This window comes from Mesoplodon bidens (assembly GCF_964165515.1).
Source record: "Mesoplodon bidens genome assembly, chromosome: 15".
Classification (NCBI taxonomy): Eukaryota; Metazoa; Chordata; class Mammalia; order Artiodactyla; family Ziphiidae; genus Mesoplodon; species Mesoplodon bidens.
This window is the reverse complement of record NC_138171.1, coordinates 59456574-59478942: the sequence shown is the minus strand read 5'-3', so window position 1 is coordinate 59478942 and position 22369 is coordinate 59456574. Positions and strand designations below refer to the sequence as shown.

Below are 22369 nucleotides of genomic sequence, written 5' to 3'. Positions count from 1 at the left end.
CATCTTCATCACTGGGTTCAAAACCAACCAGGGAACTAAAAAGAATAAGAGTAAAAGAACACCTCGCACTATGGATAAATTAAATGTTGTACACCCAATGCAATAAAATACTGTTTGGCAATGAAGAATGGATGAGGCTTGAAAACACCGTGCTGAGTGAAAGAAGCCAGACAGAAAAGATCTTATAGTGTATGATTCCAATTACATGAAATGTCCAGAGCAGGAAAATCAACCTATAGAGATGTGAGATAGATTAAGGACTGGACGGTTAGGGTTTGGGAGTGACTGCTAGTAAGTACAGGATTTCTTTTGAGGGTGATGAAAATATCCTAAATCTGATTCTGGTGATGGTTGCACAACTCTGCAAATATACTAAAAACTATTGAACTGTGCACTTTAAATGGGTAAATTATGTGGTATGTGTCAGATCTCAATACAATTAATTTATTTTGTTTTGCTTTTTTATAAATTATTAATTTATTCATTTTTGGCTGCATTGGGTCTTCATTGTTGTGCGCGGGCTTTCTCTAGTTGTGGCCAGTGGGGGGGCTACTCTTCACTGCGGTGGGCAGGGTTCTCATTGCAGTGGCTTCTCTTGTTGTGGAGCACGGGCTCTAGGGGTGCAGGCTTCAGTACTTCTGGCACGCGGGCTCAGCAGTTGTGGCGTGCAGGCCCTGGAGCGCAGGTTCAGTAGCTGTGGTGCAGGGGCTTAGTTGCTCCGTGGCATGTGGGATCTTCCCGGACCAGGGCTCGAACCCGTGTGCCCTGCAATGGCAGGCGGGTTCTTAACCACTGTGCCACCAGGGAAGTCCCCAGCTAATTCTTTTTAAAAGATGAGAATGAGTGAGGAAGACCAGAGTGAAAGCTGTTCATAGTCTAGATGAGAGTTGGAGATGGACTGGGGGTGGGGTTGGGGGTGGAGATGGAGGAAACGGGTTAGTATGTAGGCAGGTCAAATTGCTGAGAGCCTGGAACTGAGTGGGAGGGAAGAGAGAAGAATCAAGCATCGCTCTCAGATTTCTGGCTTGAGCAACTGGGTGAATGATGGTGCCAGTTAGTAACATGGGGGAGAAGTCTGGGGAGGCACAGGTTTGGAAGTAAAATGAAGAGTAAGTTTCTTTTGGCTTCATTTTGGGGAGTTTGGGGGGGTTTGTTGTTTTTATTTGTATTTTTGCTTTTTTTGGACTGTATTACATTTGAGATGCCTGTTAGACATTATCCATACGGAGGTGGTAAGGAGTTCAACAGGAGTCTGGGCTAGAGGTAAAGATGTGTGGAGATGGTATGAGAGCCTGGAGGCCACCTAGGGAGGTGGGGATAGAGCAGATTTGGGCCATAGTCAGAGGCTGATACAAAGAGGGACCAGCAAACCAGACTGTCTCAAGTATAGGCCCCTCATCCATCCACCCAGTCACTCCATCCTGGAACCTGGTTTACTTTTTCACAGTACTTACCAGCATTTTCTTTCCCTTTCGTTTCTTTTCTTTCTTTCTTTCTTTCTTTCTTCTTTCTCTCTCTCTCTCTCTTTCTTTCTCTCTCTCTGTGCAGCTTGTGGGATCTCAGTTCCCAGACTAGGGATCAAACCTCGGCCCTCGGCAGTGAAAGTCCCGAGTCCTAACCACTGGACCACATTTTTTTGTTTGTTTGTTTTTGTTTTTGCAGTACGCGGGCCTCTCACTGTTGTGGCCTCTCCTGTTGTGGAGCACAGGCTCCGGATGCGCAGGCTCAGCGGCCATGGCTCACGGGCCCAGCCGCTCCGCGGCATGTGGGATCTTCCCGGACCGGGCCACGAACCCGTGTCCCCTGCATCGGCAGGCGGACTCTCTATAACTGCGCCACCAGGGAAGCCCTGAATAACTTTTAAATAACTGTTTACATAGCATAGTATGCAGAGTTCTACAAGGGACCTTCAACCTAGATGCTACTCCTAGGATTGCATCCTGTTACACTGATGAAATTAAGTTTGCTAATCAGTCGAGTTTAAGTAGAGAGACCATCTGGTTTGGCCCAACCTAATCACATTGGTCTTTTAATAGCAGAGTTTTCTCCGGTGGCAGAAGAGGAAGGCAGAGGTGTGAGAGATGAGAGGAGGTTCTCTGTTACTGAGATGTAGGGAGCCACGTGGAAGGATCTGAGAGTAGCCCCTGCAGGCTAAGGGGGCATCCCCAGCCACCAGCCTGAAAATGGTGGCCTCGAAACTAAATTCTGCCAGTCTGAATGAGGTGGCCCTTCCCCGGAGCTGTCAGAGAGCCCACCCCTTGGCTTTGGCCTGGTGAAGCCCAAGAGGAGAGCCCATTGGAGCTGGCCTGGTCTTCTGATCTACAAAACTATGAGATCATACATGGGTGCTGTTTTGCACCTCTAAGTTTGTGATAACTTATTGCACAGCAATAAAAAATGAACACCCATAACTAATGTGTCCCCTTCTACAAGCATCTTGATGAGAGAAACTGTCTTTCTCACAGTTCCGTCCTCAGCACCTAGCACAGGGCCTGGCACATAGCAGGTGCTCAATAAAGGTTGAATGAACGCTTTCACCTCAGCTGATGCTAACTGCTTGCTAGGAGCTAGGGGCTGTCTGGGATACAAAGGTAGAAAAGAGTGCCTGCATGCTTTAAAGGCTTCTCAGATAGATTTTCATAGGGATTCAATAACAGCACTTATTTTCTCTTTTCCTGCCTTGCCCATCTTTCATGGAGGAGTGGATGACAGGTGGAGAAGTTATTCCTAGGCCACCATGGCTACGAGAAAAGCAAGACCGGGAATCCCCTGGTGGTCCAGTGGTTGTGACTCTGCACTTTCACTGCCGAGGGTCCGGGGTTCAATCCCTGGTGGGGGAACTAGGATCCCTCAAGCCGGGTGGCCAGAAAAAAAGGCAAGACCAGTGTACTTTGAGGCCTACCAAGAAGGCCCAGAATTAATTATTCCAGAGGGCTAGGCTAGCCTGTTTTCTTCTTCCTCTGGTGGAATTATAAAACCCATTTGTGGGCTTCCCTGCTGGAGCAGTGGTTAAGAATCCGCCTGCCAATGCAGGGGACATGGGTTCGAGCCCTGGTCCGGGAAGATCCCACATGCCCCGGAGCAAATAAGCCCGCGCAACGCAACTACAGAGCCTGCGCTCTAGAGCCCGCGAGCCACAACTACTGAAGCCTATGCGCCTAGAGCCCATGCTTTGCAACAAGAGAAGCCACTGCAATAAGAAGCCTGCGCACCGCAACGAAGAGTAGCCCACGCTTCACGCAACTAAAAAAAGCCCGTGTGCAGCAACAAAGACCCAATGCTGCCAAAATTAATTAATTAATTAATTAATTTTTAAAAAATTTGCGCACAGAAGGGGTATTTGGGGAAGAATTCCGCAGAAGTGTATCAGCTGTATAATGCCTACTTCCTGGGAGGTTTAATGCCAAGATGCCTCAAAGGATCTGTTAGAGAACTCCAAAGGGCAAGAGGATTTAGGGCACTATTTCTTTTTTAATATAAATTTATTTATTTATTTGTTTATTTTGGGCTGCATTGGGTCTTCGTTGCTTTGCGCAGGCTTCTCATTGTGGTGGCTTCTCTTGTTGCGGAGCATGGGCTCTAGGCACGCGGGCTTCAATAGTTGTGGCTCGCAGGCCCTAGAGCACAGGCTCAGTAGTTGTGGTGCACGGGCCTAGTTGCTCCGCAGCATGTGGGATCTTCCCACACCAGGGCTCGAACCCGTGTCCCCTGCATTGGCAGGCGGACTCTCAACCACTGCGCCATCAGGGGAGCCCCTAGGGCACTATTTCTGATCACTGCTAATTTTTAGAAATTTCACAAGCCCTACACTGGTTCCAAAACCAGTGACCAGAGGAAGAGACAGAAAACTGGGGAGACAAGAACCGCTGGACCATCTGCCTTGTCATTAGGTAGAGCCAAGTAGGGAGGGGCGCCACCCTATCATTACTCTCTGAGCAAAACATATTTTGCTGCTCCCAGGGCTCATGCCATGACTCAGCATAAACAGCCGGTTCATTTTTCTTCTTGAGACCCAAAATATTTATCTACCTGGAAGCTATGTTTTGGTCAGGGTCTAAAATAACTTAATGGAAATGCGGATCAGAGGCACTTTTTTTTTTCCAGTATAACTAAGTTATAATCCATACCTGGAAAGACAACCTAATCCCCCAACCACAAGGTTAGTGAGGTTGTGGGCTTAGAGATAAGGCATTTGGCCAAGGTCATGCCACTGTAAGCAGTTTGGGAGGGTAAGGGGCTTTAGGATGCAAACCAGATGATCCAGGTTCCATAGAGGGGTCCTGCAAACTCGAACTTGGGAAATCAACTTTTAACCTCTTTGAACTCAACATTCTTATCAGAGAAATGGGGAGGGCAGTTTCTACCTAAAGTGGCTGTTAAGGAACTACTTTCCCATCCAGAAATTGTGAGATGGTTCTTGTAAGAGAGAGAATGAGATGAGACCCCAGGCCTTCCCCATTTCTGACCCACCATCCTTTCACTCAAAACGATTCCTAGGGGCTTCCCTGGTGGCGCAGTGGTTCAGAGTCCGCCTGCCGATGCAGGGGACACGGGTTTGTGCCCCGGACCAGGAAGATCCCACATGCCGCAGAGCGGCTAGGCCCGTGAGCCATGGCCGCTGAGCCTGCGCGTCCGGAGCCTGTGCCCCGCAACGGGAGAAGCCACAACAGTGAGAGGCCCGCACACCGCAAAAAAACAAACAAACAAAAACAAAACGATTCCTAGGCTGAGCACCCACTATGTGCCCGGGACAGGGACAGGGCTGCCTGAGGTTAAACAAATGGCAAAAATGACCACAGGGGTGGCTGATTAGGTCGAGTGGCCAACATTCTTCTGGGCTGTGAGCTGGCAAAACCTTAATGCCTTTAAAGCAAGGTCTTTTCTAGAATGACTGCTCATGGTTAGCCAGTGCTGTAGATACTGGGGTCCTGTTTACTTTTTTAAAAAACATCTCAGGGACTTCCCTGGTGGCACAGTGGTTAAGAATCCTCCTGCCATGCAGGGGACACGGGTTCGAGCTCTGGTCTGGGAAGATCCCACATGCCGCAGAGCAACTAAGCCTGTGCGCCACAATTACTGAGCCTGCGCTCTAGAGCCCATGTGCCACACTACTGAGCCTGCATGCCACAACTACTGAAACCTGCGCGCCTAGAGCCCGTGCTCCACAACAAAGAGAAGCCACTGCAGTGAGAAGCCCGCGCACCGCAACGAAGAGTAGCCCCTGCTCGCCGCAACTAGAGAAAGCCCACGTGCAGCAATGAAGACCCAATGCAGCCAAAAATAAATAAATACATAAATTTAAAGGGCAATGAACTCTGTGTTTGGCTAATATCAGGCTAGAAGTTTGTCACATAGTGCACATTCTTGACAAAATTTTCTTAGCATGAATTGTAAACCAAATAATAAGCACTCCTCAAAGAGCCAGGTAACATGCTTTATGTTGAGTATCTGAATCCCCACAACCAGGTAAGAGCAGTAGTCATTGCTCGTGTTTACTGAGCGCTTCCCTGTGGCAGGCACGGGGCCAAGGGCATACAGCAACTCATTTGTTTAATCCTCTCAACTGCCCTGTGATCTAAAACTGTCATGCACCCCTCTTTACAGGGGAGTATACCAAGGCGCAAAGAGGGCAGGTGCACAAAGTCTCAGAGGTAACAAAAACAAGGGAAGGGTTTCTTAATATAGGTTAAGCATAGACTTAGCAGACGAGTGACCCAGCTATGTACCCAACAGAATGGAAAACAGGTTCTCAAAAGCTTGTACGCAAATGTTCATAACAGCACAAAGCACAATAGCTGAAAGGTGGAAACAACTCAGATGTCCATGGACAGATGAATAGGTTAACCAAAGGTGGTATATCCTACAATGGAATATTACACAGCCACTAAAAAGGAAGCACTGATACCTGCTATGAAACGAATAAACCTTGAAAACATTAACACTGAGTTAAAGAAGCCAGCCACAAAAGGCCACATGTTGTATGATTCCATTTATATGAAATATGCAGAATGGTCAAACCCAGAGACAGAAAACAGATGAGTGGTTGCCAGGGGCTGGTTATGGGGGTAGAGAGAGTGGCTACTTAATGGATATGGGGTTTTGGGGAGTGGGGTAATGAAAATATTCTGGAAATAGTGGTGATGACTGCATAACATGGTGAATGGATGACATGTCATCAATGTTAAATTTTATTTTATATACTTTACTATAATAAAAAGAATAACAAGGTAAAGATTTGAGCCAGAGTATCCTCTCATCCCATAGCATATGCCTCTAACCACTATGCCATGCTTTACATTCTGTTAGAAGGTATTATTGTTCTCATTTTACAGATGGGGAAACTGAGGCATGGTGAGGAGATGGTGAAAATGGGATTCACATTTAGCTCTGCCTGTCTCAGAAGTCAAGCCTAAGAGCTGCCTCCCAAGGACAGGGAGCTCCTGGTTTTGGATGGGTTCAGCACCCCTGCCATTTAGGGCTGTCCTGTGCACTGTAGGATGTTTAGCTGCATCCCTGGTCTACCCACTGGATTCCTATAGCAACTGTGACAAACAAAAATGCCTCCAGAACTGGCACTGGGTTGCTCAATGACTCAACTTACTTTTATTTATTTATTTATTTATTTATTTGGCACGCGGGCCTCTCACTGCTGTGGCCTCTCCCGCTGCGGAGCACAGGCTCTAGACGTGCAGGCTCAGCGGCCATGGCTCACAGGCCTAGCTGCTCCATGGCATGTGGGATCCTCCCGGACCAGGGCATGAACCCGTGTCCCCTGCATCGGCAGGCGGACTCTCAACCACTGCGCCACCAGGGAAGCCCTCAACTTACTTTTCTACTAATAAGCCTGAAAATAAACTGCTGACTTGGAAAATTATTTTCAAAGACATTTGAAAATGAGGGTGGAGAATATCTATGTGTTAAAAGTAAAATTTATTTAACCTCACACTTAGTCATTCACTCTTTCAACAAATATCGGCCAAACGCCTTTCCTGGCCCCCGTACTCGAGGTCTGGATGGAGGCAGAAAAAATGAAATCTTGCTTTAGAGCAGTAATCTGGGTCCCCTGGCTGATGAGGCTGGCTCATCCTTCCAGCTGGAAATGCCCTTTCTCAGAACCCCTCTCTCCCATCTCTTAGGACACTTAGACACAGAGCACAGCTAAGCTACTGGGCTCTGCGGCCGGTCAGGAAGTAGTTCTTTCCTTCCATAGCCCTTGCTCAGGAAATAATTTTGATTGAATCAACGAATACACATGGCAATAGGCAGATTTCTTGCACCACTGTTAGGAGTGCAGTAACTGTTGCAAGCAGCAACTGGATTTCATCTGCCAGATGGGAACTCAGGGAATTTAAATTAATTAAAATAATGGCATTTGATATCAAGGTTGATAGGGAAAGAGTCTCAGGTTCTGAGGGCAACAAACCAGCTTAAGAACACCAAGGTCCCTTTCGTGTTAAAGAAAATTACACACAAAAAAGGGACAACGTTTATTAAGCATTTACTACATGCCAGGCACCCTGGTGAGTGTTCTATCTCTTTTTTTTCTTTAAATAGTCCAGAACCTCCAAAGACTTAATACAGAAAGATATCCTATATTAATAATTACCATATTTCTTTAGAAAGTAGTTTTTATTCACAAATAATCTCTGCTTCTCCCCAGCATGTCTACCAAAGTAAAGCAGAAAGGGAATTCTTTTTTTTAAAATAAATTATTTATTTATTTATTTATTTATTTATTTTTGGCTGCGTTGGGTCTTTGTTGCTGTGCATGCGCTTTCTCTAGTTGCGGTGAGTGGGGGCTACTCTTTTTTGCAGTGTAGGGCTTCTCATTGCGGTGGCTTCTCTTGTTGCAGAGCACAGCTCTAGCACGTGAGCTTCAGCAGTTGTGGCACACGGGCTCAGCAGTTGTGGCTTGCGGGCTCTAGAGAGCAGGTTCAGTAGCTGTGGCGCACGGGCTTAGTTGCTCTGTGGCATGTGAGATCTTCCCGGACCAGGGCTCGAATCGTGTCCCCTGCATTGGCAGGCGGATTCTTAACCATACGCCACCAGGGAAGCCCCTGGGAATTCTTGTCTATACTTCAAGTATCTACATTTTGAGAGAGCCTTTTGAATTTCTTTAAACATCAACAATAGTATTTTTAAGTGGCAAAGAACAATGTGTTTCAGGATTTGGTGTTACTGAGATATTTTTTCTCACAATAAGAAAAATCAAGGCCTAGAGAAAAAGTGACCTTTTACCCGAGTCCTAATTTAACCACTTTGTACTTGTTTTGTTTTGTTTTTTTGTGGTACGTGGGCCTCTTACTGTTGTGGCCTCTCGCGCAGGCTCAGCGGCCACGGCTCACGGGCCCAGCCACTCTGCAGCATGTGGGATCCTCCCGGACCGGGGTACGAACCCGTGTCCCCTGCATCGGCAGGCAGACTCTCAACCACTGCGCCACCAGGGAAGCCCTGTACTTGTTTTTTATTTATTATTATTCAGAGGTTAATTCTGCTATTGACTTGAAGGAACTCCCCAAGAAAATGAGTGCAGGAGGGCAGTGATAAAATACAACTAAGACAGAATTAAATTCTTAGATACTCTAAGAGTAGAAATTCAAAAGAAGAGGGCAGAGAAAACGAATCTTCAATTAATAAATCTACATGATTGCTATAGCCCTGCTTCAAATGTTGCATTTAATTAACTGGGCCAAATTGAAATTGAACTGCCCTGATTCTCTAGGAGAATGACTGTCATTCCGGAGTTGTGTTTTTTTTTTTTTTTTTTAATCAAACGATGCCACAAACATTTCTGGAACACCTACTAAGTTGGTCATTACCCTAAACATAGGAGCCATTTATGTTAGATCATTTCTATTGTTACTTATCGATTCTGATTTGCTTTATCAATTCAAAAACAAATATGCTTGTATCTCTGTTACATTCAAGGCATCGAAGAGGGTGGAAAGTGGTCTGGGTTTTTTTGGTTTCACTTAAACTTATGATGTTACCTAGCTTGTTTTATTTCGCCTTCATGTAACAACTTGACTTTTGTGCTTTTAGCCACAATACTGTGCACAAGAAAATTAACAGTGGTTTCCTTGGAGGAAGTGGGGGGGGGATTCTGTGTCTACTTTTTACTTTACTTTTCCACAGGAATTAGTAAACTATGGCCCGTGGACCAAATATGGAAGCACTTGTTTGTAAAAATGACTTTTATTGCAGGGGGTAAGGTAGGGGAGGGATAAATTGGGAGATTGGGATTGACATATACACAGTACTGTATATAAAATAGATAACTAGTAAGGACCTACTGTATAGCACAGGGAACTCTACTCAATACTCTGTAATGGCCTATAAGAGAAAAGAATCTAAAAAAGAGTGGATATATGTATATGTGTAACTGATTTACTTTGCTGTCACCTGAAACTAACACAACATTGTAGATCAACTGTATGCCAATAAATTTTTTTAATTTTCCATATTAAAAAAGATAAGTTTCATTGGAACACAGTCATTCATGTATGTATTGTCTATGGCTGCTTTCACCCTACAAAGGCAGGATTAGAAGCTGCAATAAAGACCAGAGGTCGTACGGCCCTCAAAGCCGAAAGTACTTACTTTCCGGCCCTTAATGGAAAGTGTGTCGATTCTTGCTGTGCTGTTTGAATTTTTTTTGAATCATGTGCATATAATACTGTAATAATAACATTTGGAGGAAATACACATCAAAACTATATAGCATTTGAGCAGAGCTACAGGGAATCTCTGAGATGAGAAGGCTGAGACCCCAGGGCTCAGGAGCGGGTCGGTGGTAGGGAGTCCAGGTGGCCCTTATCTGAGACTTCCACCCTTGTACCATTTTTCTTGGTTGTTTCATCTGGTACAATGGGTTCCCAGGTTCAGCCAGAGCTGGCGCCATGGAACACCTCCTCTGTCCCCATTCCCCCCGCAGGGTCACCAGAACTTCTCTAGCACTTTCTGATCCACATTATACAAGTCACCCCAAAGCAGTTTCTCAGCGCATGTCCCAGGACCTTCAGCATCACCATCCAGGAAAGGCTTGTTAAACATCCTGCCTGGGACTTCCCTGACAGTCCAGTGGTTAAGACTCTCCACTTCTACTGCAGGGGGCGCGGGTTCAATCCCTGGTTGGGAACGTAAGGTCCCTCATGCCTCGTAGTGCGGCCAAAAAAACATCCTGTACCAGGAAGACTCTTTCAAGTAGGTTTAGGGTGAGACTGGGGCTGGGCGTTTTTACGTGCCCCACCGGCAGTGCTGACTCACACCCCTGGCAGCCTGTTGTGCTTTGCTGGTGTCCAGCATCCCCACCCTCACCCCACAGTGGACAAAGCCCAGTCTGATAGTTACAACAGCTCTGATGTGATGGGCACTCACGTGCCAGGCTCCTGAGTGCCAGGCTCCATCCTGAGTGATTCCCATGCATTCATTTACATGTCCTGACAACCCCAGGAGCGGAGCCATGCTTGTAGTTGTCCAGTGTGTGTATCGTACAAAGCGTGGGGCAGCAGATCAGTGTCAGGAAGGGGCAGGGAGAAGGAGGAGTCAACTACGGGGCTGGGGGGATGTGGAGGAATTTTTAAGGTGTTCATTTTGATAGTGGGGGAGGGGGATACATGACGCTATGCATCTGCAAAACTGAAAGAACCTCACCAAGAGTGAACTTTATTGGGGCTTCCCTGGTGGTGCAGTGGTTAAGAATCTGCCTGCCAATGCAGGGGACACGGGTTTGAGCCCTGGTCTGGGAAGATCCCACACGCCATGGAGCAGCTAAGCCTGTGCACCACAACTACTAAGCCTGCACTCTAGAGCCCACGAGCCACAACTACTGAGCTCACGTGCTACAACTACTGAAGCCCGCGCGCCTAGGGCCCGTGCTCCACAACAAGAGAAGCCACCACAATGAGAAGCCCACGCACCTCAACAAAGAGTAGCCCCCGCTCGCTGCAACTAGAGAAAGCCCGCGCGCAGCAACAAAGACCCAAGGCAGCCAAAAATAAATAAATAAAATAAATTTATAAAAAAAGAAAAAAGAGTGAACTTTACTGTACACAAATTTTTTTAAAAATCAAGAGGGATATTGGGGGATCCTAGGATGGAATGCAGACAGTAACAAGTGAATCTATATTGCAAGTGTTTGACATAACCTCATTGAAGGGGGTGGGAGAAAACAGGAGCTGACACATGACTTTGGAAAATGGTATTTTTAATGGAAAATATAAAGCTAAAATCAAAGCACTGGGGACTTCCCTGGTGGCACAGTGGTTAAGAATCCGCCTGCCAATGCAGGGGACACGGGTTTGAGCCCTGGTCTGGGAAGATCCCAAATGCCATGAAGCAACTAAGCCCGTTCACCACAACTACTGAGCCTGTGCTCTAGAGCCCACAAGCCACAACTACTGAGCCCTCGTGCCTCAACTAACTAAGCCCACGTGCCACAACTACTGAAGCCTGCGCACCTAGAGCCCATGCTCCACAATGAAGTGTAACCCCCACTCGCCACAACTAGAGAAAGTTCCCACACAGCAACAAAGACCCAACACAGCCAAAACTAATAAATAAATAAATAAATTAATTAATTAATTAAAACACTCTACGTTAAAAAACAAAACAAAACACTGGGCTGAAATCCAGGCTAGGAACCCCTGGCCAAATTTGCTTCTGGCAACAAAGGCTCCCCTGCCCTGGGATGAGACGGGTGTCTGTCAAGAGAGGCAATTCTTAATTCGAGCAAAGGGTCTGTGTAGGCTAGTCCTGGCCCTGCCTGTGATTGGGAGCTATTACCCCATTTTACAGATGGGGAGGCCAAGACAGGAGGTTAACTGGCCCAAGAACTAGTCCAATAAAGTGTCATTTCACCTCTGGAAACAACTCAAAATGTCCATCAACTGATGAATGGATAAATAAAAGTGGCATATCCTACCATGGAATATTATTCAGCCATTAAAAGGAGTTACACACTGACACACGCTATCTTAATGAACCTTGAAAACAATATGTTGAGTGAAAGAAGCCAGACACAAAAGGCCACATATTGTCTGATTCCATTTATACGAAATGGCCAGAATAGGTCACTCCATAGAGACAGAAAACAGATTAGTGGTTGCCAGCAGCTGTGGGGACAGGGAATAGGGACTGTTAGCGGGTATGGGATTTGCGGGGAGAAATGAAAATGTTCAAAATTGGCCATGGTGGTGGCTGCACAACTCTCTACACTACAAACCCCTGAATTAATTATACACCTAGGAGAGTTGTATAGTATGTGAATTCTATCTCACTAAAGCTATTGTTACTTCAACAAAACAAGACAAAACACTAGTGGGTTGAGGGATCGGTGGGAGAAGCCGTTATGGGAACCAGAGCTACAGGATTCCCAGATTAAGCCTGATCAAGATGAGAACCTCCCAAAAGCACAGAGATTTCATGGCAGAGCCCATGCGGGAAAAGCCAGCTGGAAGCCTGGCCGGGATTGGCGAAGTCCTGGGCAAGAAGCTGGAGGAAAGGGGCTTTGACAAGGCCTATGTGGTCCTTGGTCAGTTTCTGGTGCTAAAGAAAGATGAAGATCTTTTCTGGGAATGGCTGAAGGACACATGCGGCGCCAACACCAAGCAGTCGCGGGATTGCTTCGGGCGCCTTCGAGAGTGGTGCTACGTGTTCTTGTGATGCTCTCTGGGGAGCCCCCCACCCCGAGCCTCAGCACTAAGTCTCCAGAGTTTGCAGCCAAGTGAGGACTCCTCCCCCGTCCTCTACAAAGGAAAAGACTGCTGTTGTCGTGCGCAGCTCCCATGTACTCCAGGGTCTTTTGGGAGTTCTCTCCCCTCACCATTTCAGCATTTTTGGAATTCTTACCCTTGCATGCATCTCCCTTAGCCTTTTCCTGCCAGTTTCGTGACAGCAGTTACCAGCTTTTCTGAGTGATTCCTGGCACTGTCCCCGCCTGCCCCCTGCTCCCACCTCGGGTCTGTTTTATGCCATTTGGTCCTCTTTCTGGCAGAACAGTCACTGTCCTTGTAAAGTTTTTTTAAATCAATAAAGTCAGTAGCCTTCCAAAAAAAAAAAAAAAAAAAAAAACAACCCCAAACAGATTCCCACTCTGGCAGCCTCAGCACCACTCCATAGGAGGTCTTAAGAGTCACACCAGGTTGCCCTCACCCAGGCAGGCGTGTCAATATTTCAAAACCCACATCCAAGAAATTCCTAAATTAGTACTCTGCCACTGAACTAATACAAATAGCCATTGTTTTGCCTGATCCACTCCATGCCAGCTACTTTCCTTATTTTAACTCCACTTTTTACACCAGCCGGGTAGGATGTATTCCACTCTCCCATATTTTCTGAGTGGGTTGTGCTCCTGAAGACTTGGCGACGTTTAAAGCCAATCATTCAATGGCTTCCCTGGTGGCACAGTGGTTAAGAATCCGCCTGCCAGTGCAGGGGACACAGGTCCGAGCCCTGGCCCAGGAAGAACCCACATGCCGCGGAGCAGCTAAGCACATGCGCCACAACTACTGAGCCTGCGTGCCACAACTACTGATGCCCACAAGCCTAGAGCCCGTGCAACAAGAGAAGCCACTGCAGTGAGAAGCCTGCGCACCACAACAAAGCATAGCCCCCTCTCGCCATAACTAGAGAAAGCCCTCACGCAGCAACGGGAGCCCAACACAGCAATCAATCAATCAATTTAAATTTAAAAAAATAAAGCTAATCATTCAAGACTACCCCTGATAATGGAGGGTGGGTATTTCTGTTTACCTACTCACATGGGGTTGCCCTAGTTGTCAGAGCCTAGACACATATAGGTGCCTCAGGCCTCTTGGTCCTTTGTGCCTGGAGATTATTGGAGCCTTAAATTAATGTGGGGGGGGTGTGTCTAAGGAATTTGTATTATTTCACATTCAGACAAAAACTGGGACTTGACTCCTATTTTTATGGCATTGATTCAAATTTGCACTGAAAATGAAACCCTAGATGATGATCTTTTTATGGAGAGGTTGGCAGCTTGTCCAAAGTCACACAACAAATAAGTGACAAGATTCTAAGTCTTTCTACGCTCTGAAGCTGGGGCTCTACTGCCCTCCAATTATCCTGGTTGTTTAAAAATCCCACCCTCTGAGTTTAAAGTGGATAGCACTGATGGGATCCAGTTGGGCAAGGAAAGTGTTGAAATAGCTACACTCAAAGGGACATGGTATTCCTTTTTCAAAGTATTTGGTCTAGGGTGGAATCATTAAAGCTTTAGATTCATTAAAAACTTAAGTTTCTAAAACCTATAACAGTCTGGATTTGAATAAAAGCTTTTGGCTTCCATGGAATTGTTTGCTCTTGTTGGTTTTTCCTTTGAGCATCTGTGTGTGATGGGGCAGGACCCAGCCAGACTATGTGAGCTCCATGCCCTCACCTCCCTGAACCTGCTCCTGCATGTATTGTAAGTGGAGAGTCATGCCTACCTGTCCACCTCACTGAGCTATAGTCAAGCTCAAAAGGGATAAAGCAGGGGTTGGCAAACTATAGCCCGTGGGCCACATTTGTCTGGTCTACTTCCTGTTTTTGCATAGCCCAAGAACTAAGAATGTTTTTTACATTTTTTTCAATGGTTGGGAAAAAAACTTCAGTGAATAGTATTTCATGGCATGTGAAAATTATGAAGTCTCACACTTCAGTATCCATTAATAAGGTTTATTGGAATACAGACACCCCCGTTCATTTATTGTCTGTGGCTCTTATAATGGCAGAATGAAGTAGTTGGGACAGAATATATGGTCCAAACTATTTACTATATGAACTTTTACCAAAAAAAAAGACTGCTAGCCCCAGGGGATAAAGGATGCTCTAGGTAAAATAGCACTTGCCAGGACTTCCCTGGTGGCGCAGTGGTTAAGAATCCACCCACCAATGCAGGGGACACAGGTTCAAGCCCTGGTCCAGGAAGATCCCACATGCCGCGGAGCAACTAAGCCCGTGCGCCACAACTACTGAGCCTGCACTCTAGAGCCTGAGAGCCACAACTACTGAGCCTGTGTGCTGCAACTACTGAAGCCCGCGCGCCTGGAGCCTGTGCTCCGCAGCAAGAGAAGCCACGGCAATAAGAAGCCCGCGCACCGCAAGGAAGAGTGGCCCTCGCTCTCTGCAACTAGAAAGTCCACGCGCAGCAACAAAGACCCAACGCAGCCAAGAAAATAAAAAATAACACTTGCCATATAAATATCAGCTACTATTTATTCTTCTTTATTAACCATGTTCCTAACAGACCGATCTTTTTTTTTTTTAACGTCTTTATTGGAGTATAATTGCTTTACAATGGTGTGTTAGTTTCTGCTTTATAACCAATCTTTTTTTTTTAACCTGTATTTTAAATTAGTTTTATTTGTAAGCATGCATTTTCTTCTAGAAGACATTTTTTAAAATATCCATTGTTGGGAGTCCCCTGGCAGTCCAGTGGTTAGGACTCTGCACTTTCATTGTCTAGGACGCAGGTTCAATACCTGGTTGGGGAACTCTGATCCCACAAGCTGAGCAGTGTGGTCAAATTAAAAAAAAAAAAAAAATCTATTGTTGTTAACCTAACAAAGGACAACTATGACATAGACAAAGGTTGGAGATCTTTCATGTGGAAAAGAATACTTTTTGATAAAAACAAAGTAAGCTTATAATCATTAATTTGGTCATAAAACCAGATAACAAATAGTGAACAAACAGAAGATGCTCAACCTACTTGTTAACAAAGAAATCCAAATTTAAAACAAGATACTTTTCACCCAGCAAATAGGCCATAGTTAAAAATTAAAAAGATGAATACCCAGTGATGGAGAAGATACAGGAAAATGGACTTATACTGCACATGGGATGTTGCCCTGAAATATAAATTTTAAGTGTTTTACTTTTTTCAATTTGAAATTTCTTTAAATTTAAAAAATATATAGATTTGAAACAAAAAAAAGACATAAAATATTTTCCATTATTTGTTCAACAAATATTTCCTGAGCAACTAATGAGTGCCAGGCCATGGGAAAGAATTTACATTTGATATAATTGGAACAGGCCATTGAAGTGTTTTCAACAGGGAATAGCATGATCAGAATTACACTTTTAAAAATATCTCTGGCTGCTGGATGGAGATTTGGCCCTGGAGCAGGGAGACCAGTTAACAGGCTTTGGCAGTTATCATCAACAGAGATGATGAAGGTATATAAAGTAAGATATAAAAGTTATAGAAGGGTACCCTCTGCCCAGCATTGCCCTCGCCTCCCCATCACACCCTTTAGTATAAATTCTTTCCAACCTTTCATCACAATGCTTGGGACATTCTAGGCCAGCTGTAGGATAATACGAGCCACATATGCAATTTTAAAATTTCTATGAGTCACACTTCAAAAAGTTCCAAACCAGTTCCTCAAAAAGTTAAATAGTTACTATATGACCCAACTATTCGACTAGATATACATCCAACAGAACTGGAAACGTAGGTCCACACAAAAGCTTGTACAGGGTCTTCCCTGGTGGCGCAGTGGTTAAGAATCCACCCGTCAATGCAGGGGACAGGGGTTCGAGCCCTGGTCTGGGAAGATCCCACATGCCGCGGAGCAACTAAGCCCGTGCGCCACAGCTACCGAGCCTGTGTGCCACAACTACTGAAGCCCGCGCGCCTAGAGCCCGTGCTCCGCAACTAGAGAAGCCACCGCAATGAGAAGCCCGCGCACCGCAACGAAGACCCAACAGAGCCAAAACTAAATTAAAAAAAAAAAAAAAAACGTCTGGGACTTCCCCGCCGGTCCACTAGTTAAGACTCCGCGCTTCCACTGCAGGGGGCGCGGGTTCCAATCCCTGGTCGGGGAACTAAGACCCCACACGCCCCTAGTGTGGCCAAAAAATAAATAAATAAGAAAGTCTGCCTCCTCCATCGGAATGGAATGTGTGCTCCGTAGGGTAGTAACTGCCCTTATCTCCTTCAAGTTAGAATCCACTGGAAAAGACTCAAATATCGCCTAAAGGAACAAACCTATTCGTTTGTAAGTTTTGTAGGTTTCTCGGAGCCGGGATGTCGGTGGCAGCTGGGGGAACTAGCAGAGCTTCATAGCCGCCCCACCTACTAAGGTGAAGCCCCGCACCTTTCTCCAATGTTCCAACCTCACAATCGGCACACGACCCTCTCCCTGTCTGTGGGGTTCCGAAGGTTGAATTCTCTGTGCAGGTAAAGCAAGGAAGGGCATCCAATGTGGGGAACCACAAAAAACATGCAAAAGAAAGCTGAAGACGGTGTTTAAATGTGGGCCTGAACGTCAATTACAAAGGGATGGGAGTAAGGGCTGCGAGCTTCCGATGAAACCAAGGGAGGAAAGGGATCTTACAAGTTTATGGAGATAGAACAAATGCTCAGTATTTTCGTGTTCACTTACATGACTTCAGCTCTGGACTGGTGTGATTCTGGATTTGAAGTTGTTTTTTTGTTTGTTTGTTTTGTTTTTTTGAAGGGGGGAAATGTTATGACATTTCTAAATACAGCAGTCAATTCAGCTGTACTCAATAAGGTAATCTTGTTCCTTCCTTGGAAGATAATAGGTAACAAAAGTGATTTAAGGGATTTTCAAGGGTAATTAGGACTGCACTTGGGCATCTGTGCCCATCTTGGAGCCTGGGTTCTGTGAAGGAGCCCTTTCAGCCATTATTCTGGTTAGACTGATTAAGCTCTCCACCCTAACCCTAACCTCTGTCCCCGACACCCATCCTTCCACTAGCTGTTCAAAGACCCAACTCTATTTTGGTCGATTCAGTCAACTTCCAAAGGAACAACGCCAAAAGCAAGAGAATGAGACACAGGCTCAACTGCAAAGGAAAAGGTCAAAGGCTTATTTCCAAATCACACGCTCACATACCTAAAACCCCCCAGAGAAGAAACCAACCAGCTACGGAAGGCAATTCAAGATTTCTATAAGTTGGCCCATGGCAAGATCTACCTCCCTGAAATCAACAGCTTTCTTACAAACCGACAATCAAGTTGGAAAACATGATTCAAGAAACATACCTTGTTTTTGTCTTGTGCCCCTCCAGGCATCCAGAAACCACCTGCAGCCTAAGCTGGTGCCAGGGGTGTTAGGGGGATGTTCCCTCAGGAATTGGGGAACATATGTCCCTTTGGCCCTCCAGCTATACACAGGCTTCCGTTTCCTTTTCTGAGGTGGCCTTGACTTTGACGGCATGGCGAATCCCAAGAAAGTAAGTTCTCTGGGAGCATAAGTAGCGTCTTGCGCTTGGGAGACCCAGCAGTGAAGGGAAAGAGATCTGGTCCTACCCTTCTCAGCCTCCAGCCTATTGTAGGCTCCCTCCCACCACCACCCCTTCCCCACCCCTAGCTCTTCAGAAGGCTGGGTATGGAATCCTTGCTCATTTGCATAGCTTAAAGGTTTACGCAAGGTGTGGTTCCAGGACAAAAGAAGGACTACTCTAAAGTAATTCTGAAGTCTCTACCTTGTACTGAAGTACATGCAAAACTCCCTCTTATTTGGACTTTCACTCGAATATTCACTCTGACATTTTGCCAGCTAGACAGATATAGATAGGTAGATAAGATGATAGAATCCATTTAATAATGGTCCAAATCAGTGTCTACCATTTAAACACTATGCATTTCACAAATGAACTTATCTACTAAACAGAAACAGACTCACAGACATAGAGAAGAGACCTGTGGTTGCCAAGGGGGAGGGGGGTGAGAGACGGATGGACTGGGAATATGGGATTAGCAGATGCAAATTATTATATATATTGATAGAATGGATAAACAACAAGGTCCTACTGTATAGCACAGGGAATAGCACAGGGAATTCAATATCCTGTGATAAACCATAATGGAAAAGAGTATGAAAAATAATGTATATATATATATAACTGAGTCACTTTGCTGTACGGTAGAAATTAACACAACACTGTGCATCAACTATACTTAAATAAAATAAATTTTAAAAACCCACAACACTGTTCATTTCATCTCACCCATTCTCTCCCTGGAGACTTAGCCCTTCATGGGTCCCAGAGTTAGCTTCTGCTGGGTACCTTTGGGGCTACAGAATCAAGCCCACTTTAGATAATATCCCAATAACCTTAACACATTATTTCATTGTTTAATTACATTACAGTACAGCTTCCTTCCATAGTTAAAGGAAACATAATTTTATATAACAGGGCTTCCCTGGTGGTGCAGTGGTTAAGAATCTGTCTGCCAATACAGGGGACATGGGTTTGAGCCCTGGTCCGGGAAGATACCACATGCCATGGAGCAACTAAGCCCGTGCACCACAATTACTGAGCCTGCACTCTAGAGCCCACGAGCCACAACTACTGAGCCTGTGTGCCTAGAGCCTGTGCTCCACAACAAGAGAAGCCACCATAATGAGAAGCCCGCTCACTGCAACGAAGAGTAGCCCCTGTTCGCCACAACTAGAGAAAGCCTGTGCGCAGCAACAGACCGAACACAGCCAAAAATAAATAAATTAATTAATTTTTTTAAAAAATAGAGTCTGCAACAATACTACAACTATAATTGTTGCAGGCAAAAATCATTTAAAAAGTAATAATTTTATATAACATGATTGCATGCCATACATACTGTACAATATTGACGCATACTTCACAAAGCTCCCGTTAACTAGTTCATTAATGTGAAATAATCAGGTGATTTTAAAAGCTTTATATTTTCCAGAAATCCTTACTAGGTTATCATACAGGTGTTTGGGAATGTTTTAATAATATGTTTGGGAACATATTATTTAGCTGAAAATGCATTATTCTTTTTTTTAAGTAATAGGATATACTAATAACAAGAACAACAACAAAAACCCTAGAAATAACTCAAGTATCCATCAACAGGAGAATGGTTCAATTATTTTTAGTATAATCATACCATGCAATACTCTACAGCAATAAAAAAGAACAAATTATTGAGACGTGACAGCTTGAATGACTCTCACAAACATGTATCACTTTATTTACATGAACTAAGAAGGGGCAAAGCTAATCGATGGTGCTAGAACTTGGTGTCATGGTTACCACTGGATGGGGAGTGGGGAAAGGCGATGGGAGGACATTTGGGATGCTGGAAATGTTCTATTAGTTGGTGTTGGTCTGCATGGTGGTTGCAGGATGTGTCCATATATAAAAAGTCATCAAATAAAAATGATAAAGTCATCAAGCAGTACACTTAAAATTAGGGCACTGTATATAAGTCGATTCTCACTGTTCACAATAGTTATGTTCTATAAAGAGCATCACCACAAACACTGAGTTAGTAAAACTGAACCATTGCTCCTGGGTAGAATTCAGGGCTGGGTTCCTGGGAGTCTCTGGTCACATTTTCATCAACCAATCAATACATAACCTTGTTTTATGTGTGTTTCTGGGTTTTTTTTGTTGTTGTTGTTTTGTTTTGTTCTTTTAAACTTTCAAAACGGGTGCATAGCTTTATTCATCTACCTAGATCTGACCTTTTCATGGAGCTTCGGCCAAATTGTGTGTTTCTGTTTAAAGGCACCTTATTTAACATACACTGTTGTGTCATGTACGTTGAATGAAGGGCCAGTAGCGCTACAGTTTGTGCCTGATGGAGCTTTTCTAACACATGTGTTTTCTCCTTAAAGTACATCACACCTTCTTGCACTTAGGAACACAGACAGCACCTCAGCACAACGCTTGGGGGCTGCTTTAAACAGTAAAGTCCACAAAAAGTGCAAATGTGCAAAAAACATGGCACTAAATAGACCACGAAAGGACACTGGTGCTCGGTATCAGAGCCAAAACAAAAGTCAGGGTGTTGGTCACCTTGTTTGACTTCAGCTGGGAATGTGCTTGTCGGGAGACTCAGATATTTGTCAAAGACTTCGGAAGTACCGTGAGTGTGCATTTAGGGGTTACAAACATATTTTAGTGAGTAAGTGAATTCACAAATACAGAATCCATGAATGATGAGGACAGGCTATTTTATAACTCAATGAAAAAGTCTTAAGAAAATAGAATGTAGGCTCTCGCCATCAGGAAATTTGCTACCCACTACATTTTTAAAAAATTATTTAATTATTTAGTTATTTTTGGCTGTGTTGGGTCTTCGTTACTGCGCGGGCTTTCTCTAGTTGAGGCGAGCAGGGGCTACTCTCTGTTGCAGTGCGTGGGCTTCTCATTGCGGTGGCTTCTCTTGTTGTGGAGCACGGGCTGTAGACGCACAGCCTTCAGTACCTGTGGCACGTGGGCTCAGTAGTTGTGGCTTGCAGGCCCTAGAGCACAGGCTCAGTAGTTGTGGCGCAGAGGCTTAGTTGCTCTGCGGCATGTGGAATCTTCCCGGACCAGGGCTTGAACCCATGTCCCCTGCATTGGCAGGCGGATTCTTAACCACTGTGCCACCAGGGAAGTCCCCCACTACATTTTCAGGACTACACTTAATTGGTTGCCAGCACTGTTCTTAAATCTCTCTGTGTCTCTCCTTTTCTCCCTCTGCTGAGTATACAGTCTGTCTCCATTCACACCACAGACAAATATTGAGTGCCTCCTGAATGCCAAGGCACCGCCCTACGAAACCAATGACAGAAATCTAGGAAATTAACAACAGGCTCTTGGTGCAACTTCTCTACAAAACTGTAGTAGATTCTTTTCTTAAATAGAAAGAATATGGACACATGGTAAAAAATCAAAATGCTAATAGTCTAGAAAGGCATTGAAAGAAAAGCAAAAGCTTCCCCCATGGTCCCGAGGTTCTTATACTGGTTAACCAAGCTGGCTTGATAGTAGGACTCCCTGACATGCCTCAGTTTCTTCATATGGTACCAATCATAGTATTTAATTCAGAGGCTTGATCCACGTTTGCCTGTACATGAGAAGTCTGTCTTCTTTCCCTCAATAAACAGTTATTGAGCACCTGTTATAGCCCAGGTGCTGTTGCAGGCACTGGGGCTATAGCAGAGATCAAAAAAGACATATACACACACAAATCCCCCCCCTCGAGGAGCTTACACTCTAGTGCGAGGGGGGCAAAATGAAACAAAACAAGTCCATTATTAAGTCTATTAAAACATAGCAGGTACTATGGAGAAAAAGAAAGGAAATTAGGGGACTAGGGGGTTTGTGGAGGTGGGTAGAGCATTAGAGGGTGTGGCAGCTTTAACCAGAGCAGCTAGGAATGCTAGGAGGTGACTTCACGAAGGGAATTAGCCAGGAGGCTTTGGGGAGAATAGCAAGTACATAGGCCCTGAGGCAGGTCTGGGCAAGGTTTACTGGACAAAAACAGCACGAGGAGGCACAGTGGGTGAGTGGAGAAAGCTAGGAGAAGAATACATGAGAGCCAGGAAACAGGGCGTGGGTGTGCTGGCCGCCGGGGGTCAGAACCTTGGCT

General features: G+C 45.1%; 1 protein-coding gene across 1 annotated transcript in view; it reads left to right on the top strand.

The window, feature by feature from the left end:
* Positions 1–13194, top strand: part of LOC308628585 (barrier-to-autointegration factor-like) — a 144109-nt gene extending 130915 nt beyond the window's left edge. The window contains exon 2 of the mRNA XM_081255675.1: positions 12342–13194. Coding sequence (XP_081111801.1) covers positions 12394–12663 — 270 coding nt within the window. The 5' untranslated portion in view covers positions 12342–12393 and the 3' untranslated portion in view covers positions 12664–13194. The remainder of the gene's footprint in view (positions 1–12341) is intronic.
* The last annotated feature ends 9175 nt before the right edge of the window (positions 13195–22369 follow it).